This window comes from Rhinolophus sinicus, linkage group LG05 (assembly GCF_036562045.2).
Source record: "Rhinolophus sinicus isolate RSC01 linkage group LG05, ASM3656204v1, whole genome shotgun sequence".
NCBI lineage: Eukaryota > Metazoa > Chordata > Mammalia > Chiroptera > Rhinolophidae > Rhinolophus > Rhinolophus sinicus.
This window is the reverse complement of record NC_133755.1, coordinates 89,166,042-89,194,022: the sequence shown is the minus strand read 5'-3', so window position 1 is coordinate 89,194,022 and position 27,981 is coordinate 89,166,042. Positions and strand designations below refer to the sequence as shown.

Genomic DNA, 27,981 nt, shown 5'->3' with positions numbered 1-27,981 from the left:
ACATTGAAATCCAGTGAGCAGGATTATGAAAGCTGGATTCAAATTTTGAATATATTCCTAAGTGAAAACCTAAGATTGTTCTAACAACTGATAGGAGCTGACACATGTAAAATGCTTAGCACAGTGCCTAGCACCTTATGCCCTGTTAATGTTAGAGGTTATCATGATTTATTAATATTGTGCTGCAATCTTCTGTTTCCTTCTTGGTTATGCAGAAATAGTATGACCCATCTAACCTCATGGAGATGCTGCGTGAATCTCACTAGCTTCAGCTCCTAACGCTGAGAACAGTTACTGAGCACTTACTCCTTACCTGGGAGGTGTGGGGACACAAGGGCCCCTCCCAAGGGGCTTTCAGTCCTTGCCCCCCAGAGCCGAGCCTCCCAGCTACTGCATTGGGGCAGGTGGGCTGCAAATGTGTTTTCAGTAGTGTACTGATCTTAAACCCTTGAGGCAGCCAGAGTGAGCCTGTGAGCAAATGACTTTTTATTCCTCCTAAATTTTTCTTTAGCACGCCTCTCTTTTCTCCATTTCCCCTTCCCTCCTTCTCTTCCCCTCTCTTAGCCCTCAGTCTCCTGACTGTCTTTATAGAGAGGAGGCCCTAATGGGCAGTGAAAAAAGCCTGAACAAAATGAGGACAAAAGTTATAGTCCGTTGACATTGTAAACAGTACTGCGGGGGGTTTGGTGGGGTTAAAGCCAGTGGTTCCAGGAAGTCTCTTGGTTTCATTTACTTGTCTCTCCCCCGCGCGCACACACACCAATATTCAGGGCTTAGCGCTATTCACATTCCTCTGTCCCTTTCTTCATCTCCTGGTTGTGCCTGCTGAATACAAATCTAAGTTGGGTCGTCATTTACTCTTTCTTTCCTTTGGTTTCATAGGTTTTTGGGTCCACTGCAATGACTCAAAGCTGAATGTATGCAGTGTCGAGGAAGTGTGCAAAACTCAAGCCTACATCCTTTTTTACACTCAAAGAACAACAGTTCAGGGCAATGCAAGAATCTCAGAAACCCAACTCCAAGCTCAGGTGCAGCCCAGCAACAACGGTGAGGGCAGACCGCGGACCTTCCCCTGAATGCGAGGCATATATCAAAGACTGGCTTGCTTTTGGTGTCTATACATCTTTCCTCTTATAGGAAATAAGGTTTACTGCAGGAACAGATTACGAGGTTTGCCTCACTGGGTCTAGAGCAGAAGGTGCCAGCTGACTCATGTCTTATCCTAAAATCTGTAGTCACTTTCTTTTGAATGGATTGAGGAATACCCTCCTTTGATAAAAATCAAAAGGAGGAACTTGTATGAAGATTCTTTCATCAATTGCTTCTGAACATAGAGGGATCTGGGTGGAGCAAAGAGGGGGGTAAATTGGTCATATCCAGCCAGGAGACAGCTGTGTTCTCTTTCCCGCTGTGTGATTAGTCAGGACCTCCTCACAGCCCTGCCCTCCTGATGGGAGCAGGCCCCCCCCCTCCCCTGTCAGGACACTCGAGGAAAGGCCCTGGGCTTGCACCTGGCTGGATGGGCCTGAGGGCAAGGCAGGAAGTGAAGTCTAAGGATTTGTTCCTACAGAGGAAGTAACATTCAAGGGTTCACAATTTGCAGACTTCCTTTTCTGGGGAATAGCAGTTGGAGTGGAATGAGATGTATGGAGCGAATTTCCCCATGCCAAACGCGAGGTTTTCCCACGTGTCGTACCCTTCCTGGCTGCTGCTCATTTAATCATTCCACATCTTCTGAGACTGGCGTGAACACCGAGACTGGCCTTCATTCTAAAGGAGCAGTTCATATGGGGAAGCAAGACAGCGGCACGTGACATGTTCTCTGCTGCATGCTGAGCGTAAGGGTCCTCGGGCTGCAGTTCTATAGCAGACTCCTGGATTGGGTCGGTACAGGTCTAGGGCTTAGTTTACCTTGGTCTTTAGGGCAGTTGTCTGAGGCTTTCTCAGAACTCAGTGGAGAGTGGGCAGGGAGAGCTGGGGGCCAGGGCTTATATGAATGTCTGTCACCTGTTCCACCTGGTACAGCTAGAACCTTCTTGTTCACCACACAGTTTGGGAGCTTTTGCTCTCCTAGCGCTTAGGAATCTGCCCGTCTGTCCGAACAGTCTCCTGCTGATGGCCCTGGCCTGTGTCCCCCCAAATCTGATCGTCCCTACTGTTTCTTTACCCAGCCACATTCAGTCCACCAGAGTAAAGCAAGAGTGCCCTGTCCTTTACTCCAGTGCTAGTGAAGTTGACCTTTCTCTCTAAACTGGGCCAGTTTCTAAGTGGAATGAAATTGCCCGGAGGGAAACATTCCTCCCCATCAGGCGCCACTGAATCTCCCTTGTCAATCCTTCGCTTAGACTCACCACCAGTGCAAGTGAATGCAACTCGTAACTCATGTCATTGCTGCAGCCTGCCTCAGCCTGTCCTGTGAATGAATGCTCATCTTTTGACTGAGTATATCATATTAGCATTTCAGTTCAGGTAGAAGTACAGTTGTCACTTGAAAGGAGCAGATGTGGAAGGGAGTTTCGGGATGGGTGGGAAGTTGGGAAGTGAGAGGCTAATGAATAAGGCTGGCAGCTTTCACACTGTTGACAAGCCTCATTCCCAAGCAGGTCTGGAGCATTGGCTGTTGACCTCTTTTGAGATGCACTCTCCCATAGGACCTGCCAGCCAGCACCGGGACATGGAGGAAATTCGGACAGAACATGGCTCACCCTGCTAAGGGAGGGCGAGTGACCCTATTTTAAATTAAACTTGCTTTTGCCAACACTGTGAGGTTTCTGTAATATTTAGCTTTTATTTGGAAGCGATAGCGTATGGCATTTTTTATGCTGTTTGGTTTATATTGTCTACTGCAGGCTTCTTTGTATAAGCTTGGCCGGGCTCCCCCTCTCCTGGACACTGTTGTAGAGTGTCGCAGCTGCCCATGCTGCCAGGGGCTCTGATGTGAAGCTGTATTCTCTAGACCCACATTTTTAAGTCGTCATGATTGGTGATGACTTTTTGTGGCAACAGAAAAGCCAATTCACTCAAAGAAAACAAGGAGAGTAAAAAGAAAAGGAACATACAAATTGTGCCTCATCTTTCATTGAAGGCTACATTATCTAGGAAAAAAACATACAAATGGAGAATAGAGCATCTACTTCATTCCTCAGACACTCCAGTGGGAAATACTTAAGAAAAATGGACATTTAGTGGAAAATGAAAAGATCTCCAAATTTAATTTTTAAAAATAGTTTTATACCAAATATTATAAGGAATATTAAGCAGATTAAAGACTTTGTAAAATAAGTGCTTAACTTAGCTGAGCACCCCTGTATCTAATCCCTGAAATTGTTTTTAAAGAGGAGTTGGACTAGAAACCACCACCGGAGTCCTCACTGAGCTGCACATCATGAAGGCGCCCCTGCAGTCAGACCCCTCAGGTACCCAGAGGCCCCAGCACTAGACGCTGTTGAGAAGTTAGTATTTATGAAGATTTTTATTAAAGAAAAGAGTTGCCTGCTGTGTAAGTCAGTGGCTGTTGTGAGAGAAATGTCCCTTTGCCTTTAATTTATTTACATATTGGAAGTAGATGAATTCCTTAGTAGTTGCACCTTTAAATTGAAACATTCTAAGGAGAAGAAAATAAGAACCAGGTAGAAGTTGACTAGACACTGCCAAATCAAATCCAAGATCTCCTAACTGAACCTTACGGACCTGCTTCTTCCAGACAGGTAGTTAGAGTCCCGTTCCAGGAACCCTTTGCAGTCGGCTGGTGTGTTTACTTTCTGCTGTAGCCAGCCAAGAGGAAGACACCCCGGCCCTCACAAAGGATTTTTACCTCAGTCTAGCTTGACCCTCATACTTGTGGTTGCCGGAGATGAGCATCCATGCCAGCGTAAAGCAGATCAGGAATGCCCTCAACAGCCAGAAATGGAAGCTCTTATTAAATGGTGGGCAGAGCTCTTGCCAGCTTTGATCAAACCCCTCAGGCTGAGGGGGGGCAGTGCCACACTGTAAAGAATTTCCAGATGTCTCTTTAAAAGTCATGAATAAAATTGGAAACTGTAGAAGTGTTAACGTGTCCTATGGACTCAATAGCAGAGTTTATTTTTGTTTTTAATGGCAAGGCTTCTAGAGTCAATGATTGTATGAGTTCCCTTCTCTAGCTATGCTTACAGTTCCATCCAAGTGCAAGAATTAATGGGGTGAGTTGGCTGGCAGTGAAGTATGGGCCCCAGCCAGGCCCCAGCATAAGCCCGAGAGGTGGACAGTAGTGCAGAATGAAAACGTGGTTGGGTGTGGGGGGTGGGATAGGGGTGGGCAGGCAGGGCGGGAGAAATGGAATTTGTTTTACTTACTGATAAAGCTTTGTGAACTAATTTTATACAATTCATAAAATTTGGTGCCTTGTACCCAATTATGGTTTGCATGGGATTGAAAAGATTAAGGGGTTCCTTCTTATCATTTCAAGTGGCAAATTGGTCTGTATAGTGTAAAGGACATTTGGTATCAGACTTTTTTAAAGCATTTCGTATCTCTTGTGTGTGAAAATTATTCTTACCAGCAAGATCTGAAATTTTTCTGTAATGTCCAAAATCTTTGTATTTGTGATTATTCATGAAATGGCTGCTTTTCAAGGCAGACTATGTACCCCATTTTTTTCACCACCCCTTTTATGGTCAAAACATTAACTCAGGCCTTTTCAAATCAGGCTGGGAGGGCCACCCTTTCTTAAACGTATGTTACACCCCTATCTGCGGTTAGATCTTGTGAGTGGAAGGGTTGCTTTTCCAGCTGGTTGGGAGAGCACAAACATTCAGAAAAGGCCTTTTCGTTTTTCTAATGCTGGGCAACTTCTGGTAGAAGCCCAACAAAAATGGGTCCTCCCCTTTCATTTGTTCTGAAGTTGTTTTGCACAAATTTTCAGGAAGCAGTGTAGAACACAATCCCCTATATGTGAACCTTTTAGTTGAGATTTTAAGGTAAGCCAGTGCACTGTGTAATATGCAAAAGAAAAGGCTCAAAGAACCCATCCCAGCCCCTTTCCCTGGCCCATGCTGAGTGGCTGTGGAAGGAGACCCGTCCGCTCCCCCACAGGGTGGTTTATGGCGTGCCCTTTCACTCTGACCTTAAGGTTCCCACTGAGCTCGAGACTTCACCAAAGGATTTTTCAAAAGCTCACCACTCTAAGCACATTTAATAATTGGGTCCCTCAGCCCAATTACTGGTTTAATTACCTGAAGGACTTCTATCTTTGGAGTGAAACCTTCCATGGCCACTTAGTTTTTTACCATCTCCCTAGGTCAGATTCTTTTTTGAAGTCAGCACTACAGCTGAAAAGCTCTTTCTAAATATGACTATGAGTTTAATTTATATCTTCCACATTTAAATTAACCATTCTCTGGGTCTAGGACTTTAACCACTGTGTATTCATTCAACCCACACATTGCTCTTAATGAACCATAGCTACTATAGCCATGAGGTGAAGGGTCATTTTTCTGGACTCTTTCCATACTTACATCAGCTGGCATGTCTCCATTTAAAATCTAACTAGCTAGTATAAGAGACTTTCATAGAACTGTGATAACTGGCCAGGGCTGCAAACTGTGACAGGATGTAAAACTGACTTCCCCGGAGGAGACTGGCATGGTGAAAGCCAGCACTTTTATTTAAAGAGGATTTTTCATGATTTTTGAAACTGTCAATTTGGTAGCTTTATTTACTAAAGTCTTATCACTTTGAAGAACTAAGCCAATTTAAATGAAACTTTACCTTACCAGCATTATGGCTTTACAAACCAACCAACAGTGAACACTATTACTTGAAGCTAAAACATTCAATGTTTTTATTTCTTTCAATTACAATTGACATACAATATAAAGCATTACATTTTGAGTGAAATTTGAATTATGCTTTTGGAAGCTACCATGTATTAGTTTTTGCTGGATTTTGATTCTCAGCTTTGAAACTTTATCAAATAGAACTGTTCACAATTATGAGATCTGGTAGCAGACTTCAAGGATGTTAAGTTTCATTCCTATAAAGAACAGGAGATGCTGACACTTGTCTTAGCAGTGGTCTGATGCAGGCAGGAATGGGGTTAGAATCTGTTACAGCTTAAGTTCCCTTCCTGGTCTCCATTTGAGGGGTGATGGCTTCAAACCTAAGCCTTGCTCTCATATATGTGACTCTTCTTCATCTCAACACCCAGTAGGACATAAATCTGTCAGATCATGTGTGGTCCCACTGTAGACTCTTAACAGGTCTTGGTTTCACGTTAAGCCAGCCACAGCCCTGAATTCACACAGGCTCAAACTCCTTCCTCCTAACTGATGGGACCTACCTGATTAAGACAAGAAAATGGTGCTTTTTTTAAAAAAGAAAAATATGTAACTAATTCTCAAACAGCTTTCTTATCGAGATACATGCTGGCAGGGTCAAGAGGTACCATTTTGTCCTATTTATCTTTAGTGAAACAGGTTACTAGAGACAACATCTGTCACCTGTAACAATTAGGCGCCTGTGGTACATTTACACTGACCCTCCTTTCCAGTGCATGTCCCTTGAACCCATACCAGTTCCGTAAGAGACTTGGCACGAAAAAGCAGTGTTTTAAAAAATGCCTAGTAATCAATTAGAAAAGTTGCCAAGGGGCAACTGTCTCTCTCCATGTCTGTCTAAGCCCACGAGGCTTTCCATGCCAGTTCCTCACCTATTCCATTTCCAAAGAACCCACACTCCTAGATGGCGGCACTACCATGCATTTCAGGGTCAGAGGATAGCTATTTCCTTGTGAGGGAAGCAGTTTTCTCAGGCGGCAGCTGACGTTAGTGCCCATGGCCCAGGCTTCCTTAACACCGTGCCTCCCCCTGCACATCACTGCCCCCTTTCTGCCAACAAGCCCCATTCTGTTACAGCGACAATGACTCCCTGGTGCCTGAAAACCCCACCTGGTGCACTAACATGCTATGCAACACCAAATGGCTTCTTCCCCTAGTACTGCGCAAAAATGGAAATTCCTCAAGAATAAGCTTCATCCTATGTTAACATCAATGTACGGTGGCTACAGTTCCCATTGTTTTTCTTTCAATATGAAGCAAACCACCTCTGTTACAACCCACATTTGGGGCTTGTTCCTGTCTCTCTTGAGTGTGAAATATAAATCATGTTTTTATGATTTTTGTAAATCAACTTTTTACACCTTGTTTTTGTAAGCCGAAGTTTCTTATTAAAAGAATTAAAAAATGTCTGTCTTTGTGTGCAGTCTTTATTTCAAATTAACTATTAAAATATTATTAGGTTATTCCTCAAAACAAGAGCACAGATCACCCCATGCAGAAACTTGGGAACTATGTACAGAACTTGAAGGAGAGGACAACACTTTAGCTGAAGCCTGACTACTGACCAGAGAATGGAGTGGACTCAGTGAAGAAAAGCAAATCAGGCACAGAAGGGAAGGTGCCCGTCTGAATCAAACTTCAGCTGCCATCAGGGCGAGTCTTGTGATGATCACAGATCGGAGGCTCTGTTTTTGGAAAGTTCAAGTACAGCACGGCTTCCATGTGTCTACAATCAGACAGGACAACAGGTGGCATTAGAAATGTAAAAACACCAGAGGGAAATTGGTAAGAGACTCAAATCCCTTGCAACATCTGGAAACATTTAGGAAACTGCCAAGGGTTCTACATCAAGTCTCCTATATTTTGTGAACCGTTGATAAAGTTATTGCTTCTCCCAGCCGCTAGGACTCCTAAGACAGGAAGAGCAGAGGTTAAGTGCTTACCTATTCAGCTACACCCCTGGCTGAGGTGCCATTAGGTCAATGTCACTCAAATTCCTGGCCAGCCAAACTCCCGCAGCGAAAAGTCCCAAATTGAGAATCAAGTTCCTGGAAAAAGAACGTATTCCACTATCGCTGTAGTCACCGATTCACTTATCTTTGGTTAACAAAAGACACTGGGGGAAAAGGCTTCCCACCACCACCCTGGAAAAACTTCCCCGAGGCAAAAACACTGTTCTAGATTGCAGGAGCGTTCATCTTACATGGTAGGTTGCCCGAGATCCACAGTTATTTAGAGTTGGTTTCTGTGTCTAATAACAGCAGGGTCTAATGCAAAGGCCAATTAAGCACTCGCCCAGGGTCGAAAGGCCCCTTTATGTATTGGCGCCTCCTTTTCCCGGGTCCCCGAGGTAAGGATGAAATTCTCTAGACATAGCCGGGTGACTGAAAAGATCGCTTTTACCGCACGGAGAGCTACCGGTCAAGGACCTCAGTACAGCACAACCCGACCAAGATGATGGCGGTGTAAAAGAAAAAAAAACCCGGAGGCGCCAGCCTCGGCGAAGAAGGGAAATGCGGCAGAGTTAAGTATACGGGCGTGGAGAGAAAAAGGGGCCAGGCTCCCGGGCCCCGGTTACCTCCGAAAGTCATTCCTATCGGTGGCGAAGCGGTAGACGCCCCGAAGCCAATCTCCCACGTTGTCTGGAATTTCGGGAGCTTCATTCGCCGAGCCGCCAGGGTTCACGCCGACCGCACTAGAAGCCATAGCAGCGCCCTCACGCTCCGCAAGGCCGCAGATGATGCCCCGTGTCGGCGCGGACCAAAGACGCGACTTCCGGTTTCGCACTTCCGCGGGCTCTCGGCTGGCGGAGGCTGCTGCAGGCTGAGCTTGGTTGGTTGCCAGGCAAAGAGGTGTAATTCCCCGGCTGCGCGTCCACTATCTCTGCAAGAGGGGCAGCGAGGCCCAGCTCTGCGGTCCCCTGGTCGGATTGCACCTCCGGCTCCCTCCAGGCCTTCGGGTCGCCCAACCGGTCACTGTCACACGTGGTCTCTGAGTGATCACTTCATTGGCTCAGGAGGAAGGATGCTAGGGATGTCCCATCCTGTGGCTAGCTCAGCAGGGGATGCGTATTTTGGGGGACTGGAGTTCCCCAAGAAAGTCTCCATCAGTCACATAATGAGCGTGCTGAAGAGGGAGTACTCAAGGTTGTCACCTCGCCGCCTTTCCCTGGCGTGCTTCTGATTTCGTTCAGTCTAGGGTTTTTATAGGGGGAGGAGAGCCTCGCTGTCCCGCCTTACAGATCACCCCTCCCCCGACTCCCCCTTCTCCGGGCCGCGCCACTAGCAAATGATGCAGTGTTTCTTGGAAGTATCGATGTCCCCAGCTTGGGGGCTTCCGGGGCTCTTGCAGGGCTGGGGAAGGCGCTGGCCTAAGAAAAATCCTTCGGGTTCTGAGTCAGAGGAAGAAGAGCAGCTGGGGCACGGGGAGTCCTCCTTCGGATCAAGGGGAGTCTCCAGGGGGCTCTGCTCCAGCCCTTTGGGTGCCTCAGCCTTGTCCCCAGCTCGGCTGTCCTGCTCCGGGATGGATCCATGCGCCCCGCTCTGGGTTTCTCGACTGGAGCTGGCGGCAGCGGCGAGAAGGGCTGCTCCGGAGACGGTGGTAGCGTGCAGTGGGGCGCGATCCTCTCCTTCAACTCTGTCGAGCCCCGCCTCCCCTGCTCCGGGCCGGGTCAGACACGCCCATCTCTGAGACTTGAGTCTCCCTCTCCCAGATCCCCCGCAGGGCGGTACCCTGAAGCCAGGCCCAGCCTCCCGACCCGCCCCCAGGCCGTGCGCGCCGCCGCGGCCGCCGTTTCTCCCCCGGGCTCCCCGCCTCTCCCCGCCTCCGCCCACCAGAGGGCGGCCGCGTCCCCAGTCCAGGAACGAGTCCCGCCGCAGCCTCAACCGCGACGCGGGGTGGGTTCGGGAGGCCTTTGGAGCGCTCTGGCCAGGGACGCGCGGTGAGAGCTGCGGGCCCCGAGGCTCGGGTCTGGGGTATGCGGTTGGGGGACGGGGGCGCTGCTGGAGGGACGGGACGGCGTGGGACCGGGGCGAGGGTCCCAGCCCGGGAGAACCCCCTCCTCAGCTCAGCCCAAGCCGCTGTCCCCTTCCCCCTTGATCTGCACCTTTCCCTCCCTTACCAAGGGACACTCTCCCTTCCAGTGTCCCGGCCGGGCTCGAGCCGGCATCCGAATAGCGACTCTCAAAGCAGGTAGGGCAGCAGGGGCCGCCCCCGGGCAGGGCATAACGTCCCCCGCCTAAGGGCCCAGCGCAGTCCTGGCAGCAGAAGTGGTTCTCGTGCCAGCGTTGTCCTTCAGCCTCGGTACAGCGCGGGGAGAAGATCAGCTGGGAGAGGGAGAGGGGAATGCCTCATTCATTCATTCACTCATTCATTCATCCAACAACCACTTATACCTAGTTAACGCTAAAGCACCTCTACGGACATTACCATTAGATCTACTCAACTAGTCTCCGACGCAGGCAGGGCTGACTGGCTTAGCCAGGATTCCCCAGCTAGCAGGTGGCACAGCCGCTAGCGACTGGTCGCCTGGACTCCCAACCTAGGGTTCTGGCTGCTTCATGCTGACATTAACGGAGTTCCTCGCATGATGGGGCACAGCACTGGGTAGCGGAATACTGATGTGAAAGTCTGTCCAAGAGTCCCTGCTCCGGAGAAATTCTCAGTCCCAGAAAATCTGGGGGACTCTGCTTGTTATGGTGGAGGCCACAAAGGCACAGAGTCCCACATGCCCCGAGCTCGTCAGCATAATGGGAACACAAAGGTCCCAGGTTGGTTCCTAGTTCTCCCTACTCCACTCTGAGATACTGGGAGAGGTGGACCCTTACATCCTGCCACGTGGGACCCTGAGCAGACCCCCTCCTCTCAGGGCTGTACCTGGTCACAAGCAGGGCAGCGCGGCCTCAGCAGCTCAGCATGATGACGGCCGCAGTAGAGATGCCCATTGTGATAGAAGTAGATGAGGTTTATCAAGGCTTGGCCACAGGCCTGGCAGGCAAAGCAAGCCGGGTGCCAGCAACGCCGTTCTCCTGCCCGGGCTGCAAATACTCCGTACTCCCCTGGCCTCAGCCGCTCCCTGCACTGCAGGGGGGGTGTGGGGGGGAGGTGTGCTGGCTGCTCAGAGGGGATACCACCCACCCTCCTAGCTTCTCTCCTGACTTCCCTCCCAACCCCAACCTAACTGTTCCCTCCATACCCCTGCGCAAGCCCACCTCCACTGCAGGCTCCACTAAGAACCCCCAAACTTGGTTTCCTTTATCCTAAAGCTTGCCAAATTGTCAACCCCCAACCCCCTTTTTCCCACCAGAGCCCCAGAAGCTAGCTCCTGCAAAAGTGAGGGCAGAGTGGAGGAAGGGGAATATTGCAGGGGGGTGGGTACTACATACCTTCTCACAGGTACATTCTTCTGGCCTGGGAGGTACCAGGCGCACCGCCCCCTGTCCCAGGGCCTCTCGCCTCCGCTGGGCACAGAAGAGCCGCAGCTCAACCAGCTCCTCCTCCCCAAGGGCCAGGCAGTATCGCTCCTACAGAAACAGGCCTCCACTGTGACTGGGGGAGACCCAGCAGGCAAGATTGAAGTTTGATTGGAGAGAGAAGGCTTAGCTGCTGGTCAAAGGAAGGTTGCAGAACCCTCAGGGAGGTACAGGTGATAAGAGCATAGACGGGCATTGAGATGGAGAGGGGAAAAGGGACAAGAGCTCCAGTAGGTCCACCTGGGTCTCACGCCCCCCACCCCCAGGAATGGTTACTGCTCAGATAGCCTTATAGCACTTAGCTCTTTCACCGTATATTTAGGTCCTTGCTCCCAATAAGCTATAGTTCAATATCACTTCCCATTGTGTTTTCCCTATTTATTCCCTATTCTTCTGCCTTGCCTTCCCAATTGAATTGTAAGCCTTTAGCCTGGGCACTCATAGGGCCTCAATAAATACTTAACCATACTCCCTACATTTGTACATTCCATTATTGGTTTCAAAAGTTGTTCATGTCCATTTTCTCATTTGCTCTTCAACTAAGCATTGTGGTGGGCAGAACAGCTAGTATGTAGATAATTGTACCCCTTATGTAGATGTGGAAACTCAGGAAGGGGGTGGGGGGATGACTTCCCCCAATTAGTGGCATAGCTAGGCCTTAAGTCCATGTTCCCTGACTTCTGGACCAAGGTTCTTCCCACAGTCTGTAAAGAGAAGGAGGCCAAAGAGAGGGACGCTGGGGAGAGGGAGACCCACATCGATATCCTGTGGAGGGAGCTGCTGCAGCAGAGTCCGAAGCCCCGGCCAGGTGGGGAATCGGTTGGTGTCCAGGCCAGCGAGCCCCAAGCTCAGAACTTCAGGATTCTGAGGAGACAGCAGACAAGGAGTGGAACTAGGTTTTCCTTCCTTCCTCTTTTTCCCTCCCCTTCTTCTTGCCAGCTCTTCTCTAATCTGGAACGACTTCCAAGCACCACCCTCCCTTTCGACAATCAACTCCTGCAAGATCACCAGGACATTTGTGATCTGACTGAGGGAGGCAGGGGAGGCCTCACACCCCCAAACAGCTTCCCTTCCTATACTTGAAATCACCCCCTTTTTAGGGCCAAAGCTCCTCAGGTCTGCTTTGACAACACAGGCCCCCTAAGAAAGGTAGTGTGTATTCATGTGGGTACATTGCATTCAAGTTGAACCGCCATGTCCTGAGAGGGACGTAGAGACAGGGATTCCTGCAAAGAGAAAAGGGCCACGGAGGCTGGGAACAAAGGCTAACTATCTCCCAGTTGGTGTGAATGGGAGGAGGTCTAAAGAATGGAGGCATGTCGGTCTCAGGGAACAGCAGGACTCCTACTACCTGAGCAGGGGTTTCCTCGGGATCTTCCTCTGGCAGGTGGCCTGGGTCACTGTCTAAGTTCTCTGGTGGACCTGGCTCCTGAGCGGTGAGGCTCTCCCCTTGGTGGGGCCAGCCAGAGTTCGTCACCGACATTGGTGGCAAAGTCTGCCCGGAAAAATCACAAGAACACCTCCCATTTATTGGGCCCTTACAATGAATGGGCTACGAGGCAGTGCTAAATGCTCTACAGGCATTCTCTCATTCAACCCTCCCAACAACCAGGCAAGTTAGGTGGTATTTTTGTCTCCATTTCACAGATGGTCAAACTGAGGCTCAGTGAGCATAAATGGTATGCCCATGGTCACAACGCTATAAAAAGTGGCAGAGCCAGATGTTGAGGCCAGGCCTTTCAGCTCCAGAGTTTCTGAAACTCAAACCCTGGGGTCTCCTAAGATTGGGATGGAGGAAAGAGTCCCACAGTGAGGGGAGAGGGCATTTTCCCTCTCTGGTGAGCCTTTAGGCAGGCTACTCCGTTCTTCCCCATCTCCCTAGCCTTAATCCCCCCATTCTCATTGTACACTTAGCACCCCAGTGAGCCTGCTTACTCCCCATTCCCTACATAGGGCCCCACTTTTCCAGCTGTAGGATTGAGCCAGATGAAAGGACCACTTCACCAGGAAGCCCTTCCTAGCCTCTCCAGTCCATAACTGCTCTCCTTTCCCTGAGCTCCAGAAATAATAAGTATATTCAGTGCCTCAGCGTTAGCACCTAATATTTCTGTGTCTCTCTCAGCTCATCTAGTCTATAGGCAACTCGAGGACAGAGGAAAATCTTGTGCTTCTAGCTTCTATCTATAGCAGCAATTTCATTGGACAGTTCTAAGTGCATCCCTTCAGCCCTCCTCTGGGCAAACCCTGGGAGCACCACAGCATCTTGGGGGTGGGGGGTGACTATGGAAGTAGAAAAGCAATGGGCCTGAGGAGCTCACAGCCTAGTGGGTAACACAGGGATGAAACTAGGCAGAATGGCGCTAGAGCTCTGGGCAGATATACACAGCAGCCTAGGAAGAAAAATAACCAGGGCAAGCTTTTTTATGTTTACTCTGTGCCAGGGGCTATTCTAGCATTTTACATAATATAATCCATCCTCTTAACAATCCTGTCAGGTAGTTTCTATTTTCCCATTTTATGGTTGAAACAAATTGAGGTTAATTACCTTGCCCAAAGTCACATAAAAGGCTAAGGGAAGCTTTAGGAGGCCCCTTTTGAGAGCTGGGATGGATTCTGACTGGCAGCTGGGAACAGGCGGGCCATCACCAAATCCCTGGCCTCTAAGACCCAGCTTTGGGGGTGGGAACAGGGTTCGGGCTATACATTATATTGCTTTCCAGCCCACAGCCCCCCTTTAGATGTCCTGTGCCACCCTTCCCTGCTTCCTGGTTCCACACCCACCTGCTTCCTTCCCGTTCTGTCCGTCGGGTTAGGTTTCCTGTGGAAGGCAGCCAGGATGGACAATTCACACTCACAGCCAGGAGTGGCCACTTCCCCCAACAGCACTGACGCCTGCTCCAGGCAGCAAGAGATGCTTGGGGGAGGAGGCCACACAAAAGGGGGGGGGGGCGCATCTGGGGCCTCAGAAGGAGATTTGCACCCTCTCTTCCAGATTAGTTCTAGTTTGCATGAAATTGTCCCACACAGAAACAAGGCTCAGAAATCAGCCCTCACCCTCACACTGCATCCTCCCCAAGAGCGACCTAACTCCATCTTCGCTAAGCACTGGACTCCACCTTACTAACGTGCTGGATTACTTCCAGAATTCCCCTCCCTCTTCCCGTCTTAGACAAGGGACAAGGTTGAACCCCTTTTCCCGCCCCCGCTCTGGTGCAACCAGATTCACGGTGTTCGACCTTCCCAATCCACCCCTGAAAGGCAGAGCCTGAGCCAGGAAGTAAAGGTGATGGGAAAGTTTCCCCGGACAGTGAGAGGGAGAAGGGAAGAAGTGTCCGGTCCCGCCAAATGCCTTTTCGATAGCTCCCCAAAGTTTTTTCATGTACTTCACAGGTCCCACCTCCGAGGCTGGGCGTGGTGTGTCCCCGAGTCTCCTGGGGTTCCCAGTCTGGCTGCTGGGAAGTTAGGGGAGGGGACGGGATTCTGCTGGGGTCTCACCCTCGCCGCGCGCCGGTGTCCCGGACGTTCCGGACGGACCCCGCCGTCGGGCCCCTCACTCAGTCCCCACCCCGAGGTTCAGCGCCCGCCTCTGCCCTCCAGGAGAGCGCGGCCCGGGCTCTCCCCCGCCCCCCGCGACCCGCTCCCGCCCCTCCGCGGTTGGTAAAGCAGGACGGCTCCGGGAGGGGCCTGGGCTGCAGACTGAGGAAAGCGTTTGTGGGATCCCGCGGTGGAAAGCGACAGGCTCCACCGCCCTGCCACACCCCACTGCCATGGGTTCAGTGCCTGGATCGCGGCCCTGCGCGCGCGCGGAGCAAACACCAGGAAGCCTTGTTTATGCCGGCTCCTCTGCCAATCCCTGAGCAGGACGCCTTTCCGACCTGCATGTTCCCCACCACCACCACCTCCACCCGCCCGGCCCCGGCCTCCTAGTCCCGCCCCTCTCTGTGTCCCCACCCCACTGAGTTCCCTCCGCCGTGTCTCCAGTGGTTCCCCCGCCCCTTCCCCTTTCCTCAGTCCCTTTCCGAGGTCGCTCGTACTGCCCTTCTCCTTTCCGTCCTTTCAGACCCCTCCCCACATCTTTTGTGTTTCTCCCTCCGCCTCCTCCCCCTTCTGCTCCCAGGAGAGGAAACCTCTGGTCCCACCTCTGGTCCCCTTAGCCCCGCCCCCGCCCCGCCCCAGTCTCCACTCCGCCCCCCGCCAGGAGCTCTCAGCCTCTGGCCAGGAGCGCCCTCTGGCGTGTGCGCATGCTCCCTGCTCCCAACTGCAAAGTCCTCCAAAGGGACCTTCTAGGCCGCGCGCCGGTAGCCCCCGAGCGGGTCCGCCCGCCCGCAGCGTCTCGTTGGTGCTGCCGGTGACCTCCGACCCCGCGGCTGCGGGGCGGGACGGGGAGGCCTTAGCTCCGGGCGGGCGGCGGCTGCTGCAGCGGGACCCGGGAGCGGGGCCCGGCGCCGCCCGGGCCGCGGGGCGATGTGAGTCGGGGCGCGGCGGGGCGGGGACGAGGCGGCTCCACCGAGGCCGCACCGCGCCGCAGTCTCTGCTCCCACCCGAGGAAATCCCGGGTGGGCGGGCGGTGGAACCCCGGGATTGGGGGCGGGGATCGAAGGACGACGCGCGGCCCCGACCTCCCCCTTCCCGGTGTCTAAGAATCTCCCTGACAACCTTGCGACCTAAATCTGCCTCTCACTCCCCAGAACCACCCCACCCCCACTCTCCCGACACACCTTCGCACGTCCTGGTGCCCTCAGGACCCCCTCCTGCGAATTCCCCTGATACGCCCACAGAGCCACCATTCTCTCCTGGATGCCCCCAAATGCTTCCACCGCGCTGAAATTCCTCTGATCCATCAGACTCTCCCCCCACGTTCTCCCTGCACCATGTTCAAATCCAGAAAACCGCCCACGTTTCCCCAGCCCTCATGTTTTGAGTCTGCATAACCCCCTCTAACTCCGCCCCTAATCCACACCTATCCCAAACCAGAGCCCCCTGCTCCAGTTCCACCCAACATAATCCCCCTCGTTGGGCTGTCATATGCCCTGATAATCATCTTAAAACTTCACCTAGGAAGTTTTCCAACCATGCAGAGCACAAGGGGCCCTTGGAAGTGATATTTTTCCAGAGAGGAGGGTGGCATTTCGAGGGACTTCAGGGTCCTGGCTTGTCAGCTTGTCTACCTGAGGCTCAGATCCCTGAATTTTTGGCTTATTGTTAGCATTTATGTTAAAATTGTAGGCCTTCCAGAGCTTGGAGAACAGAAAATCTGTCAAGCTTCCAAATGTGATATTGAAGGAGATTGTCCTGGAAGAGGAAAATGAGTGTTTTCATGATGTTTGTCCTATATACTTATCTCTAGAGGTTATTTAAGCTGGAGCTCCACAGTTTACAAATATTTCCCTTAAAAACTAAGGCCTTGGCGTGGGAGTTAGAGTGTTGTTGAGGTATTGACTCCCAGAAATTTAGTAGCAATAAAACAAGACTAGAATTTTGGTTTCCTGAATCTTAAGCCAGTGCTCTTTCCAGCTCTTTGTAGAGTTCTCTGCAAAGGTAAGGTGGTAGTGTTGGTGTTGGTTGTAGTAACAGGATTCCGATGGGAGTCTAGAGGCCATTAAAAGGTCTTGGGCTGCCTCAGATTTCAAACTTATTGATGCGAGGGGCGTCTCCTTCTCAGGGCCTCTGGAGCTCGGCATTTGTGGTCCCTTTGCCCCTGATCTTGCTTTATTCATTGATGTTTCTGTTCCTTTAGACCTGGAACAGATAGCCAGGTGGGATGGACTGACAGTAAGTCAGTTTCATTAACGGGGATGAGGATGGAAGGTTCCACTAACCTGAGGTCTCTGTCTCCTATGCTAGGTGAACCCCAAGTGTGTCCCAGAGGGATCCAGGTGACTTCTCTACAGACTGCTTGGCATGATGCCCCACCAAGAACAGGGGGAATAAAGTGGGGGTCCTTCCCCATGCCCCTCCCATGGTCAGCTCCCCAATGGCCTGGGTAAGGTGAGAGCTGTGTATAGGAGCCACTTTCCTGGAGTTTCCCAAGTTGGGAGGAATGGAAAGTGCAGGTCAGGCTTGTTCAAAGCTTTACATTCAGCGAGAGTTCTAGAAGGATATCTAATCTTATAGGCTCGTTTCTTTCATTTCTTGCAGCAAGTTGCAACCCCTTAACTTCTGGTTGGGATCAGTCCATGCATTTATTTGCTCCCTTAGGTCACTTAAGCTTGGTGGTATCCTCTCCATCCTAGGCGCAGGTCTGACTGTTGTGACGTAAATCCAGTTGCCATAATCTTGGAGGGAAAAGCCGGATAGTAAGGCCTCTGTCTCCCCTTTGTACAAAGGCAAACCTAACCAAGGTTATAAAAATTGTTCTCTATTGTAAATGTCCAATTTCCTGAGTGTATCTCTTGACCGTAATATCGCACCTCATTTGGAGAGAACATCAAAAAGAAAAGGTTGAGATGGATGTCGGGATTGTGGTAAGAAAGGAAAAGAGTGATTCTCAAGTTATTTTGCTGAATCTGGATGAGGTCCTAGGTTCGGCACCCAACTCCTGATGCAAATCCCTTCTTCTGGGTCCCTGCTTTTATCCATGCTTTCCCGCTGCCCAGGCTTCCCTTCTATCATTACATAGGCCAAAATCTTACGTACTTCTCCAGGTCCAGATCAGATGATACCTCTGAGAAGCTTTTTCTGTCCCTGTCAGTATTAATCCTTAACACATGCTAACTTGAGTTAATGTTTATCTAATGTGTGTCTGGCGCTGGGTTGAGACTGGGAATTCCTTGAGGGAGGGGCTATGTCATATAGTCCTTTGGGCAGAGTAGGTGATCGCAACAAGGGAGTTATGCCAGAGTCCCCCTGAGCAGGACTTTTTGGAGCTGATCGGTGACTTTCTTATCCCTTATGTTTCTCACTAGGGTAATCAGGCTGCTCTGACACCATGGGGAGCTGCTGCAGCTGCCTGAACAGAGACGGCATCCCAGACAACCACCCCACCAAGTTCAAGGTACCCACAGCCCCCTCCTCTCCTGAGTTCCCCCCCCCCCATGGCCTCCTGGGCTCCGGCCCACGCTGTCGAGCTGCCTCAGCCTCCCTAGGGAAGGTGAAATGACAAGCTGAGGCTGTGGGCTCATCAAACCTTCTCGAGATCAGAGCCTCTGAGGTGGCCTGAGGAAAAGGAGCCCAGGCCACTGACGTTTATGCGGCTCTTGGTACTACCAAGAATGAGGAAATACTGTAATACAGTAGCAAACATCGTGATTTTTAGAACATTCACTTCTGTTAGCATGTTGTAATACCTTTGCATACAACTTTTTTGGAGAAAACAGCAAGTCTGTATTTGTGAGTTAATATATAAAGTATTTAAAACAGTGCTTAACACATGGTAAGGTGTTTGCTGTTTGCCTTGGGAAGCTAAGGCCATGCCCAGGGCACCTGTGCACCCTGGCCCCTTCTCCCTCCCTGTAGGGGGAAACCGACCCCTCCTGACTCCCTGCCCGTTGCGACACGCGTTTCTCCCGCTCACCACAAGAGGGAGCCGTCAGCAAGGTCCTATAACGGGAGGCGGTATGTAGGGGGTGTGCCAAAAAAGTATATACAAGTGGACACTGGTCAACGTAGCTCAGGCAGTAGTTCGCCTTAATCAGAAGTGTCTGGACGCTGATGGGAACCACTTTGAGCACCTCTTGTAATTGCAGACGTCAAACGTGACTTGTACTCATCTTGTTATTGGTATATATCGAGTATTACAATTTTAATAGTTTTTTCCTTTCTTAAAATGTGCATACATTTTTTTGGCACCCTCTGTATGTGTTCTGCCTTGGGTTTGACTGTCCCAGGGTCTTAAGATTTTGAACTCCAAATTGAGCACCTTCTCCCATTAACATCTGATCCTCGGCTACTAAGCCATGGACTATCTGAGGTCATCTAACCTTGGTCATCCAACCGTCTGACCTTGGAGGTCAACTAACCATCTGTCGCTCTCCTCACTGTCCACATGACAAAACTGAGGCCTAGAGAACTGTCGTGGATCAGGGGCCCTGAGTAATCGTGGTCTGTAGTCTGTGGTGAGTCAGGGGAGCCCCTCAGCCCCCCACCTGTAGCCCTGCCTCATCAGCCTGCCTCCCAGTGCACCTATGCACACTTGTTGGACTCACTCCTTGATCCTCTGTCCCCCGACCCCCCAGGTGACAAATGTGGATGACGAGGGGGTGGAGCTGGGCTCTGGGGTGATGGAGCTGACTCAGAGCGAGCTGGTGCTTCACCTGCATCGGCGTGAGGCTGTCCGCTGGCCTTACCTTTGCCTGCGGCGCTATGGCTACGATTCCAACCTCTTTTCCTTTGAGAGTGGCCGCCGGTGTCAGACAGGCCAGGGTGAGTACCAGTCCCTGCCCCACCCTGGGATAGGAGCTTTTGCACCTGGGCCAGGTACTTGCGCTGGAAGTCGTAGCTCAAGACTGGGGGCAAGTCTGCTGACTTGGCATGTGTTGGCCAACGAAGGGAAGGGTCATGGTCAGGAGCACACAGCATGTTCATGCAGAACTAAGTGGGCTCCCAGGCCAGTGCCCTTTTGCATCGGTCATTGCATCCTGCCCTGGGTTCCTTTGTGGGAACGACCAATGGGGAGGTGTCTGTGCTCCTGGGCCAGAGCCTGCTTGGGAAAAGCAAGTGATTCTTCATCCTTCTTTACTACAATTTTAAGGGTCCCTATTGCCCCCTAAGTAGGAACAAACTTTCTTCTGAGCCCACAGGTCCTATACCCTGGACCCTGTGAATAGCGAAAGGTCAGGCAGGAAGCTCTGGCATCCTTGGGGCTGAGCGCCTTGGGAACGATAGATTTGGAGGGGCAGGACTCTTGGGTCCCAGTGGACAGAGTAACCCGCAAGAGGTTAATCTTTGTCCCTTGTCACCTGTGAGCAATGGAGTGTGATGTATTCTCCCTTCTTCCCCTTTCTTCCTGCAAGTCAGAGGTCAAGGAGTAGTAGGGGTTGTTCCATGAGGTCGAGGCTAGAGCCAGCCAGCGCTCGTTGAAGGAGTGGTGTGGTCTGGGCTTACCGTTGGGGACCCAGACCTAAGCCCTGGAGGAAGCCTGCATGGGATTGTGTTAAATGGAGCTGGGGTCGTGACGATACACAGGTGAAATGAACAAGGGCCTCCGATGAGGCTGCCAACACACCAGGGAGAGGCAGGTTGTGTTGGCTCGGGGGGCCTCCACCCCAGCACCTGACCCTCAGGGCTCAGGCGAAAGAGGGAGCTCGTGCTCAATGAGCAGAGAAAAGGGAGGAAGGGGCTTCCTTGGTGCTATTTAATCCACATGTGGGATCCTGGAGGGGCTGCCCTGGGCGCCAACACAGGGTTTTCCTAAAACTCCAAGTTTTCCCAGCATTTTTTAGCCCTCAACATAGTTTGCTAGGGTTTTTTTCTCTGCCTCTATCCTTCCTGTCCCATACCCCAGCCTAGCTTTGTCTTATTTTTGGTGTGGATCTATGCACACGCACACCCCAAGTAGCCTGTCTTGAGCCCCGGGCCCCGCTGTTACAGGGCAGGGTGCAGAACCCCAGACTGGCACAACATCTGAGGGCATCTTCAGACCCCCAGGGTCACAGGTACTCAGCCCCAGTCCTGCTGTCCCCAGGACTTTGCGCTGCTGTGTTAGCGTTTGAGGAGCTGTAAGGGCGGCTGTACTGAGGGGCCACGTGATCACTTAGCCATAGTTGTCCTTTAGCTGATCGCCCATCTTTCCATCCTCTCTGCCGGAGTTTAAGCTCCATGAGGTCGGAGGCCTGTACACAGTAGGCATGTGCTCTCTGGCCAGGTTCTGGGACAAGTACCCAGTGAACAAGCTCTGCCCTCAAAGAGCTTCAGGGCTGTTGGGCATAGACCTGGTATTCTGGGTAGAGCTCTTTTTTCTGGGGAGCAGAGGGTGGTAGGCAGAGGGACATGAGAGCAGCATGTGAAAAGGAGTGGTCACTAATCTAATACTACCCTTTTCACTTTAATTTGTATTCTCTTCCCCTCACCCCTGTATATATGACATCCTTATGAAAATGATTGAACCTCAGAGGAACATAGCTAAAGTAGTGGATTTCCAGATGGTAATAGATGGTGGGAGGGCAGGGGCTCGGGCCCAGCGCCTCCCTTAGCTCTTGCAGTTTAGAGTACGCTGGGGAGAGTACTCAGGCTGAAGGGGGCTCTCCCGCGCCTCGCCCCCACCTCCCCCTGCCCCTCCCCGCCGGCCTGGAACTGGAGCTCAGCAACATTTCCTGAGCTTTGCGCATGGGTTCAGCTTCTCTGATCCTTCCCTTTGAGCACAGGATCAGGAGCCTCATTTCTTCCTCTCCTGCTTAGGGATATTTGCATTCAAGTGCTCTCGGGCTGAGGAAATCTTCAACCTCCTTCAGGATCTGATGCAGTGCAACAGCATCAACGTGATGGAGGAGCCAGTCATCATTACCCGCAACAGCCATCCGGTGGAGCTCGACCTCTCGCGGGCCCCCCAGCCTCCCAATGGTGAGGAGACCCCTGTCCTCGGCACCGCAGCGCACACACACACATACACACACACACACACGCGCCGGCCCAGGAAGCACCAATCTTGGAAGCATGAGTCAGGCAGGCAGGTGGGGGGCTGGCTGGGTGAGCCAGCATTCCAGGACCGGTGTCCATTATCAGAACCACTCTCAGGGGTGGGTAAGATCTGGCATGGGCCAATCAGGTGACTCCAGCTGAAGTGGGGGAGTCCTGGAACTTGTATCCACTAATGGTCAGGGAGTAGACAGAAAGACATTGGGTTTCCATGGAAATGGCACTCTGGAGCCGTTTTTCTTCCTTTCTTCCGTCCACTGGATCATACCCGTATGCCTTTCCTGACGGCTGGTGCAGGCATCTCTGCCCATAACTGGTGCCCATGACTAGACTAGTGGAGAGGTCCTCACAGTTTCCACTTGTTCATTCACTGGGTCCACCCTGAGCACCTGCTCTGTGTTCTGTACTCCATGGGCTGGCTTGTGGCCGGGCAGACGACATGGAAATACAGTCCCTGATTTCAGGGAGGTTCCCTGGAGCTCACCGGCAGAGCTAGAAGGAGGTGAAGGGTCGGTCCAGTGACGAAAGGTGTGCTCTAAGTGTTTCAGATGAGGTGGCGATGGGGGAAGTGTAGTGGGGTTCAGGCTGAGCTTCGAGGGAAAGGGTAGGGTTTGAAGAACAGAGAGGTGAAAGATAATAAGGAACTGCCAGTTCAGTGGGCGAACCCCTTTGTGGGCCCTGGGAGCATCTCCCCTCCGATTGGAGGAGTCCCAGCACTGGTCTCCTCTGTGCCCAGCACTAGGCTGTACCGTCTCCAGCTTCGCCAATGGTTTCCCTGGCTGCCCAGGAGAGGGCCCCCGATTCTCAGCACCCCGACGCCCCTCAACGAGCAGCCTGCGACACCCCTCGCTTGGGGAGGAGTCCACCCATGCCCTCATTGCCCCTGATGAGCAGGTGAGCAAGCAGCTGCCCCACCCCTCCCTGTGTGTGGGTGGGAATCGGGGATCAGGAAATAGGGTACGTCCTCCCAGTGAGGCTCATGGGCGGAAGAAAACTGATAGGGCCCCGTTGCTCTCCCCACAAAGGGAGACAGCGTCCCTGGAAGTTGGAGGGTAAGGACTGGAGGAAAGCCCAGCTCTTCCCCGCTGGGCTGCTGGTCTCTCATCCTGTCCCCTCTGTTCTCTCCTTCTCCCTGCCCCTGGGCCCTGCTGCTGCACTTGGACCCTCCCCCCAGTCCCACACTTATGTCAACACGCCAGCCAGTGAGGACGATCCACGCAGGAGCCGGCACTGCCTGCAGCCGCTGCCCGAGGGCCGGGTGCCCTTCCCCTCACAGGCCCGGGGCCCTGGCCCCCAGGACCCGCAGGTGTTCTTGCAGCCGGGCCAGGTGAAGTTTGTGTTGGGCCCAACCCCTGTGCGGCGGCACACGATGAAGTGCCAGGGCCTCTGCCCCAGCCTCCGTGACCCCCCTCACCACAACAACAATGAGGGCCCCTCAGAGTGCCCCGCGCAGCCCAAGTGTACCTATGAGAATGTCAGCGGGGGGCTGTGGCCGGGAGCTGGCTGGAGACTGAGCCCCGAGGAGCCGGGCTGGAATGGCCTTGCCCACCGCCGGGCCGCCCTGCTGCACTATGAGAACCTTCCCTCCCTGCCCCCCGTGTGGGAGGGCCATGCCCAGCGGTTGGGGGAGGAGGCCGGGGATGACGGGGACTCAAGGGACGGGCTCACTCCCTCTTCCAATGGCTTCCCTGATGGCGAGGAGGACGAAACCCCACTGCAGAAGTCCACCAGCACCCGGGCTGCCCTTCGCAGCCACGGCAGCTTCCCTGTGCCCCTGACCCGCCGCCGAGGTTCCCCAAGGGTCTTCAACTTTGATTTCCGCCGGCCAGGCCCTGAGCCCCCGAGGCAGCTCAACTACATCCAGGTGGAGCTGAAGGGCTGGGGTGGAGACCGCCCCAAGGGACCCCAGAGCCCTGCAGTCCCGCAAGCCCCTGTGCCCACCACCCACCCTGCCCGCAGCTCAGACTCCTACGCCGTGATTGACCTCAAAAAGACCGTGGCCATGTCCAACCTGCAGAGGGCTCTGCCCCGAGATGATGGCACCGCCCGGAAAACCCGGCACAACAGCACCGACCTGCCTCTGTAGGGACTTCCTCCGCCTGCCCCGGTCCAGCCTCCGCCTCTCACACCCTTCCTCTGAACCCGCACACCCCGGGGTTCAGGGGTGCTTTGCAGAAGGGCATTGAGGAGGGACCAGATGCTTCCCTGTGCTGGCCGGAGTCCCCAAAGATATCAGCCACTGAGTTGCCTGGTCTCCAAGCTGGGGAGAGGAGAGGGTGACCGAGCGAGGAGGGAGCCATGACGTAAACTGTGAACAGTTCCCATGATTGCATTTAGCACCCTCCTGTCACGTCCATTTGTCTTGTCTGTTGTCTGTGTATTGTTTTTGGTTGAAATTTGGAAACATTTTGTACCTGTTGATTTTATTTATCAGTTTATTTTTCTATTTATTGTTTCAAATGTAATTTAACATATTTATTATTAATATAATTATTTTTAAATTCTGGCTTATTGGATGATGTCAAGTTCTTAGGGCTTCTTCTCTGGCATGGTTCTGGGGGTGAGTAGGGAAGGCCTACTAGAGATAGGGGCTTCCTGCTGAGAAGTGTGAGGTGGTTGTGGTTTTTGTGACAAGCCTCTGACCGTGTCTTTTTCTCCTCTAAGAAGCCCTCACCCAGGGATGGATGCTCATCAAAGGAAAGTGACAGGACACTGGAGTCCTAGATGCACAAAAGGGATCCGTAAGGAAAACTGCCCTGATGAGACAAAAATCCTGACTCTGCAGTTGGCAATGGCCGCGGGAGGGTGTTGGTAGGGACGGCTACACTAGATCCACCTTCTCTGGAACCCTTCACTGCTTCTTCCTTTTGCCACCAGACGAGGTGGCAGTGGGTACTGCTCTCTTTTAATGCATTGGCCCAAGGGTGGACCCTGGATCCTCCTTCGGTGCCCCCAGCATGTCCAGGTTGAGCCTAGAGCCTTTAGACAGGACTTTTCCTAAAAGCCCAGGAATAGCAAAAGGAACATTTAGTGCCAAATGTAACTAAATAATCTGGCTTCAAATTGTCACTTCCCAGAGAACTGTTCCCCAGGAGTGGACTCTTCAGGGCACTCTGTCCTCCCCCAGGGGTGCGGCCCTGACAAAGCTGCTACCTGAACACCTGCCTGGAAGCCCGGGGTCTGCGCAGGGCTGCACACGCCACCCACCCACTGCTGCTGTGGCAGGAGCCCCTCCTCCCTGTCCCAAGGCTGCCTCTGTCCTCTTCCTCCTCTCACTGGCCTCCCAGCTCCCAAGACTCCATTTCTATCTCTAACCCTGGAGTGGTTCATCTGAAGGGAATCTAGTGTCTGTGATAAGCCGCTCGACCCAGGCGATGCGTGGGAGTGAGATTTGTCCAAGTTTCAGGGACAAGCCTTCTAATTCCTGGTCCCTGTTTGTGCCCCAGCTCTGCCCTGTGGAGCAAGACCTGTCGCCCTCACCAAGGACACAGGCCTCTCCTACTGTCCAAAACACCACCGCCCAGATCTCAATTCCAGGAGCGCCCTCTCCCCAGGTGGGCATTAGACTGACCAGCTTCCAGACACCCTGACCTTGGGTGTCACTCTGTTGGTGAAATGGATGAGGAGGGCTGGCCACAACTATGATGTGACAGAGGCCCTATACCTGAGGCCTAGCAGGGACCCAGAGCGCAGCTGCTGCTACCCGAGAGCTGGCACCAAACCCTTCTTTTGATCTCTGAGCGGAGGGATCACCCTCTGCAGACTTGATTCATTGCCCGTTTCCCACACGAGCAGGGAAATGCTGTCCTCTCTGCAGCTCACCAGACATTCAATTATGCTTTTTCGGTGTCTTTCCACGCTACCCCCCCTCTCCTCCTTTTGGCCTCCACAGTCGGGAATGGTGGTCTCCCCAAACAGGAGAGCCAAGGTGAGACGCAGTAGGCCCGTGCCAGGGCTTGGCCTAGGGGCCCTGGCCATGCTAGTGACTCGGCCTGCTCTAGCTCCTGTCACTCGGACGCTGTCATGGAGGAGCCAGAGTCTGGGTTCTGGTTCCACTCTGGCTATTATCTCTGCTCTCTTGAGCATTTGGTTACCCCAAATGGGCCTCAGGTTTTACACCTGGAAAACACGGAGCTATTTGTGAGCAGTAGCCAATGAGATGATGAACATGACACCGCTTCGGAAAGTAGACAGATCTGGGCAAGCTGCGTTAACAACCCAACTGTTCCCCTGGAAAAAACAACTGGAAGTCACAACTCCTCGGCTTGAGACCTCAGGCTCATCGCTGCTCCTTTACTGAGCGGTGCAAGAAGGAGCAATTGAGCCTCATTCTCTGAGGTGGCCAGACCCCTGGGGAACGCCAGAGCAAGTCATAATCACTTTATTGCACATATTTGTGAGGCAGGAAGGGGAGGGGGTCTAGTGGACATGTCCCAGGAGTTGACTCCCAGGCCAGTGGGGCCGCCAACCTTCCCTGCCCCCTCCCTGGGTCACTGCCTCTGATCCACGAGGTCTGCTGCAGGAATTTTCCTCCGGCTGGGTGGGGGGTGTGTGAGTGGATGGGCTTCCTGGTAGGAAGGGGCGGGTGGGAGTGCTGCCCAGGCGGTGACCATGGCTCCTGTGTTTGAGCCTGCCCGGCTGACGTCAGGGCATTGTGTGCAGATGGAATCCTTTTCCATCGCTGCCATCATCGTCCAAAGATCATCACCTACATCAGGGACTGTTTGCTGAGTGCTCAGTTCTCTTCTTTAGAAACAGGCCCGACCCACCCCCTGGGCTGCCCTCAGGAAAGGACCGGAGCCAGCATCCTGTCCAGGAGTGACATTTCAGGTCTGACCAGGAGGGGCCCTCCCATCTACCCCTGGGTAATAATAGCACTTGAGAACGGTATAAACACAGCCATAAACACAGCCGGCTTTACCGTTTACTTCAGGCTCCCTGGGCCAGGTGGTTATCACCACAGTGCAGAGGAGGAAACAGGCCAAGAGGTGAAGGGACTTGCTTCAGGCCACAAAGTTAATTAGCGGCTTGAGCTGGGGCTGCATGCCAGGCGTGCATTTGTCCTTTCCTGCCACAGCCCCCCACCTGGCCTGAAGGGGCTTGGTTCCCTCAGGTGGGCTGCAGGGAGAGTGTTGGGCTCTGCCCCTACAGGAGTGGCCTATCAGCGGGGGCCACACTCACAGTCCACACATTCCTGAGTGCTCCCACTCAGGAAGCCCTTGGAATTCCAAGCCAGGGCCTTGCCTGGGTAACAAGGTGAACCAGCTCTCCCCTAGGGCCTAACTAGCACCTCCCAGCGACTCTGCTCCCTCTCCTCTTGCAATTGCAGGAGCCATTCATGGCTCCCGTTCTGTAGGTGGGTGTGTGCAGAGAGGCCTGACCTCCCCTGCCGCCTTGGGCACCTCAGCCTCACAGGAGGCTCACTCAGTTCATGCCAGGACCTCCCCGAGCTCTGGGGGGCTCTCTGACCAATACCTTAAAGGGGAGTCATACTCACATGTGGAGGGGGGTTATAATGAGGGACCCCTGGATCTCCAGAAAAGCTGAGGCAGGGGTGAGGGAGCCTGTGTGGGTCCCTCAGGGCTCTAGCTACAGAATCACAGAGTCCAGGATAGACTCTCAGAGGTCAGCTGAACTAGGACCCACCCAGGGGTCCCTTCAACAGGATTCCTGGCGATGTTTATTAGGTTTCTGCTCATTCTTGTGACTGAGGGAGCTTGCTACCTCCTAAGTCCTCCCTCCACGTGGGTCTTATGATGTCCCTACACTGCCTCTCATTGGGTCCTAATTCTGCTCACGGAGCCACACACAGCTAGGACTAGTTTCTCTGCCCAGGGTGCTGAACTTTGAAACTTGGCATCACCATTGATAACAACTTGACCTCTGTATGCTTCAGTTTCCTCTTCTAATATAAGGATAATAACTTAGTCCTTCCTTCATACAACTGTAGGGAGGATCCAATAAGAGAATGCCCAGAAGGAACCATGGCAGCTGGCCCATAGTAAGTGCTCAGTAAATGGCAGGTATTTTCACCTGAATATGGTTCTTTCTGGCATAACCAGAAAGGTGTCCACCCCTCTGTGCTCTGGTATGACCCAGAACAGAGTGCATTACCCAGGTCT

The 27,981-nt window shown here is 52.6% G+C and overlaps 4 protein-coding genes across 14 annotated transcripts in view; 2 read left to right on the top strand and 2 right to left on the bottom strand.

Moving 5' to 3' along the window:
• The window catches only part of USP49 (ubiquitin specific peptidase 49), a 73,454-nt gene extending 66,229 nt beyond the window's left edge, over positions 1 to 7,225 (top strand). The window contains exons 7-8 of one of the 2 annotated variants that reach the window (XM_019738400.2): positions 883 to 1,047; positions 2,604 to 7,225. In XM_019738400.2, coding sequence (XP_019593959.2) covers positions 883 to 1,047; positions 2,604 to 2,713 — 275 coding nt within the window. In that variant the 3' untranslated portion in view covers positions 2,714 to 7,225. Of the gene's footprint in view, positions 1 to 882; positions 1,062 to 2,603 lie in introns of those variants that run through there. The other variant, XM_074332909.1, reaches the window with a different exon arrangement.
• Positions 7,226 to 8,527, bottom strand: TOMM6 (translocase of outer mitochondrial membrane 6). Its single transcript, XM_019738409.2, has 3 exons — positions 8,395 to 8,527; positions 7,760 to 7,864; positions 7,226 to 7,542 (listed from the first exon to the last, which is right to left on the bottom strand). The coding sequence occupies exons 1-2, from the start codon at positions 8,520 to 8,522 to the stop codon at positions 7,768 to 7,770; spliced, it is 225 nt and encodes a 74-aa protein (XP_019593968.1). The 5' UTR covers positions 8,523 to 8,527; the 3' UTR covers positions 7,226 to 7,542; positions 7,760 to 7,767.
• Positions 8,528 to 9,097: 570 nt separating this feature from the next.
• PRICKLE4 (prickle planar cell polarity protein 4) lies at positions 9,098 to 16,139 on the bottom strand. 4 transcript variants are annotated; one of them, XM_074332920.1, is made up of 8 exons: positions 16,006 to 16,139; positions 14,069 to 14,105; positions 12,639 to 12,782; positions 12,044 to 12,151; positions 11,201 to 11,338; positions 10,692 to 10,895; positions 9,937 to 10,141; positions 9,098 to 9,471 (listed from the first exon to the last, which is right to left on the bottom strand). In XM_074332920.1, exons 3-8 carry the CDS (start codon positions 12,768 to 12,770, stop codon positions 9,098 to 9,100), a joined length of 1,161 nt encoding a protein of 386 aa, XP_074189021.1. In that variant the 5' UTR covers positions 12,771 to 12,782; positions 14,069 to 14,105; positions 16,006 to 16,139. The 4 variants fall into 4 exon arrangements, with proteins under 4 accessions (XP_074189021.1, XP_074189019.1, XP_074189020.1 ...); XM_074332918.1 differs by lacking the exon at positions 16,006 to 16,139 and adding an exon at positions 14,685 to 15,188; XM_074332919.1 differs by lacking the exon at positions 16,006 to 16,139 and adding an exon at positions 14,783 to 15,188.
• FRS3 (fibroblast growth factor receptor substrate 3) lies at positions 15,486 to 24,365 on the top strand. Of its 7 annotated transcripts, none has more exons than XM_074332911.1 (7): positions 15,489 to 15,753; positions 17,132 to 17,270; positions 18,193 to 18,281; positions 19,462 to 19,648; positions 21,623 to 21,784; positions 22,596 to 22,753; positions 23,034 to 24,365. In XM_074332911.1, the coding sequence occupies exons 3-7, from the start codon at positions 18,216 to 18,218 to the stop codon at positions 23,943 to 23,945; spliced, it is 1,485 nt and encodes a 494-aa protein (XP_074189012.1). In that variant the 5' UTR covers positions 15,489 to 15,753; positions 17,132 to 17,270; positions 18,193 to 18,215; the 3' UTR covers positions 23,946 to 24,365. The 7 variants fall into 7 exon arrangements, with proteins under 7 accessions (XP_074189015.1, XP_074189014.1, XP_074189013.1 ...); XM_074332910.1 differs by having other exon boundaries at positions 17,132 to 17,275; XM_074332914.1 differs by lacking the exon at positions 19,462 to 19,648 and having other exon boundaries at positions 15,486 to 15,753; positions 21,676 to 21,784.
• The last annotated feature ends 3,616 nt before the right edge of the window (positions 24,366 to 27,981 follow it).

Coding starts and splice junctions, on each gene's coding strand:
- TOMM6 (XM_019738409.2), bottom strand. CDS start 8,522: ATGGCTTCTAGTGCGGTCGGCGTGAACCCTGGCGGCTCGGCGAATGAA. Junction 7,865..8,394: donor GATAGGAATGACTTTCGGAG/GTAACCGGGGCC, acceptor TTCTTTTTCCAG/GAACTTGATTCTCAATTTGG.
- PRICKLE4 (XM_074332920.1), bottom strand. CDS start 12,770: ATGTCGGTGACGAACTCTGGCTGGCCCCACCAAGGGGAGAGCCTCACC. Junction 11,339..12,043: donor TCCCTCCACAGGATATCGAT/GTGGGTCTCCCT, acceptor CTGTTTCTGTAG/GAGCGATACTGCCTGGCCCT. Junction 9,472..9,936: donor GGAAGGGAGAGTGTCCCTTG/GTAAGGGAGGGA, acceptor GGCCCGGAGCAG/GGGAGGCGGGGCTCGACAGA.
- FRS3 (XM_074332912.1), top strand. CDS start 18,216: ATGGGGAGCTGCTGCAGCTGCCTGAACAGAGACGGCATCCCAGACAAC. Junction 18,282..19,461: donor ACCACCCCACCAAGTTCAAG/GTACCCACAGCC, acceptor CCGACCCCCCAG/GTGACAAATGTGGATGACGA. Junction 21,785..22,595: donor GGCCCCCCAGCCTCCCAATG/GTGAGGAGACCC, acceptor CTCTGTGCCCAG/CACTAGGCTGTACCGTCTCC.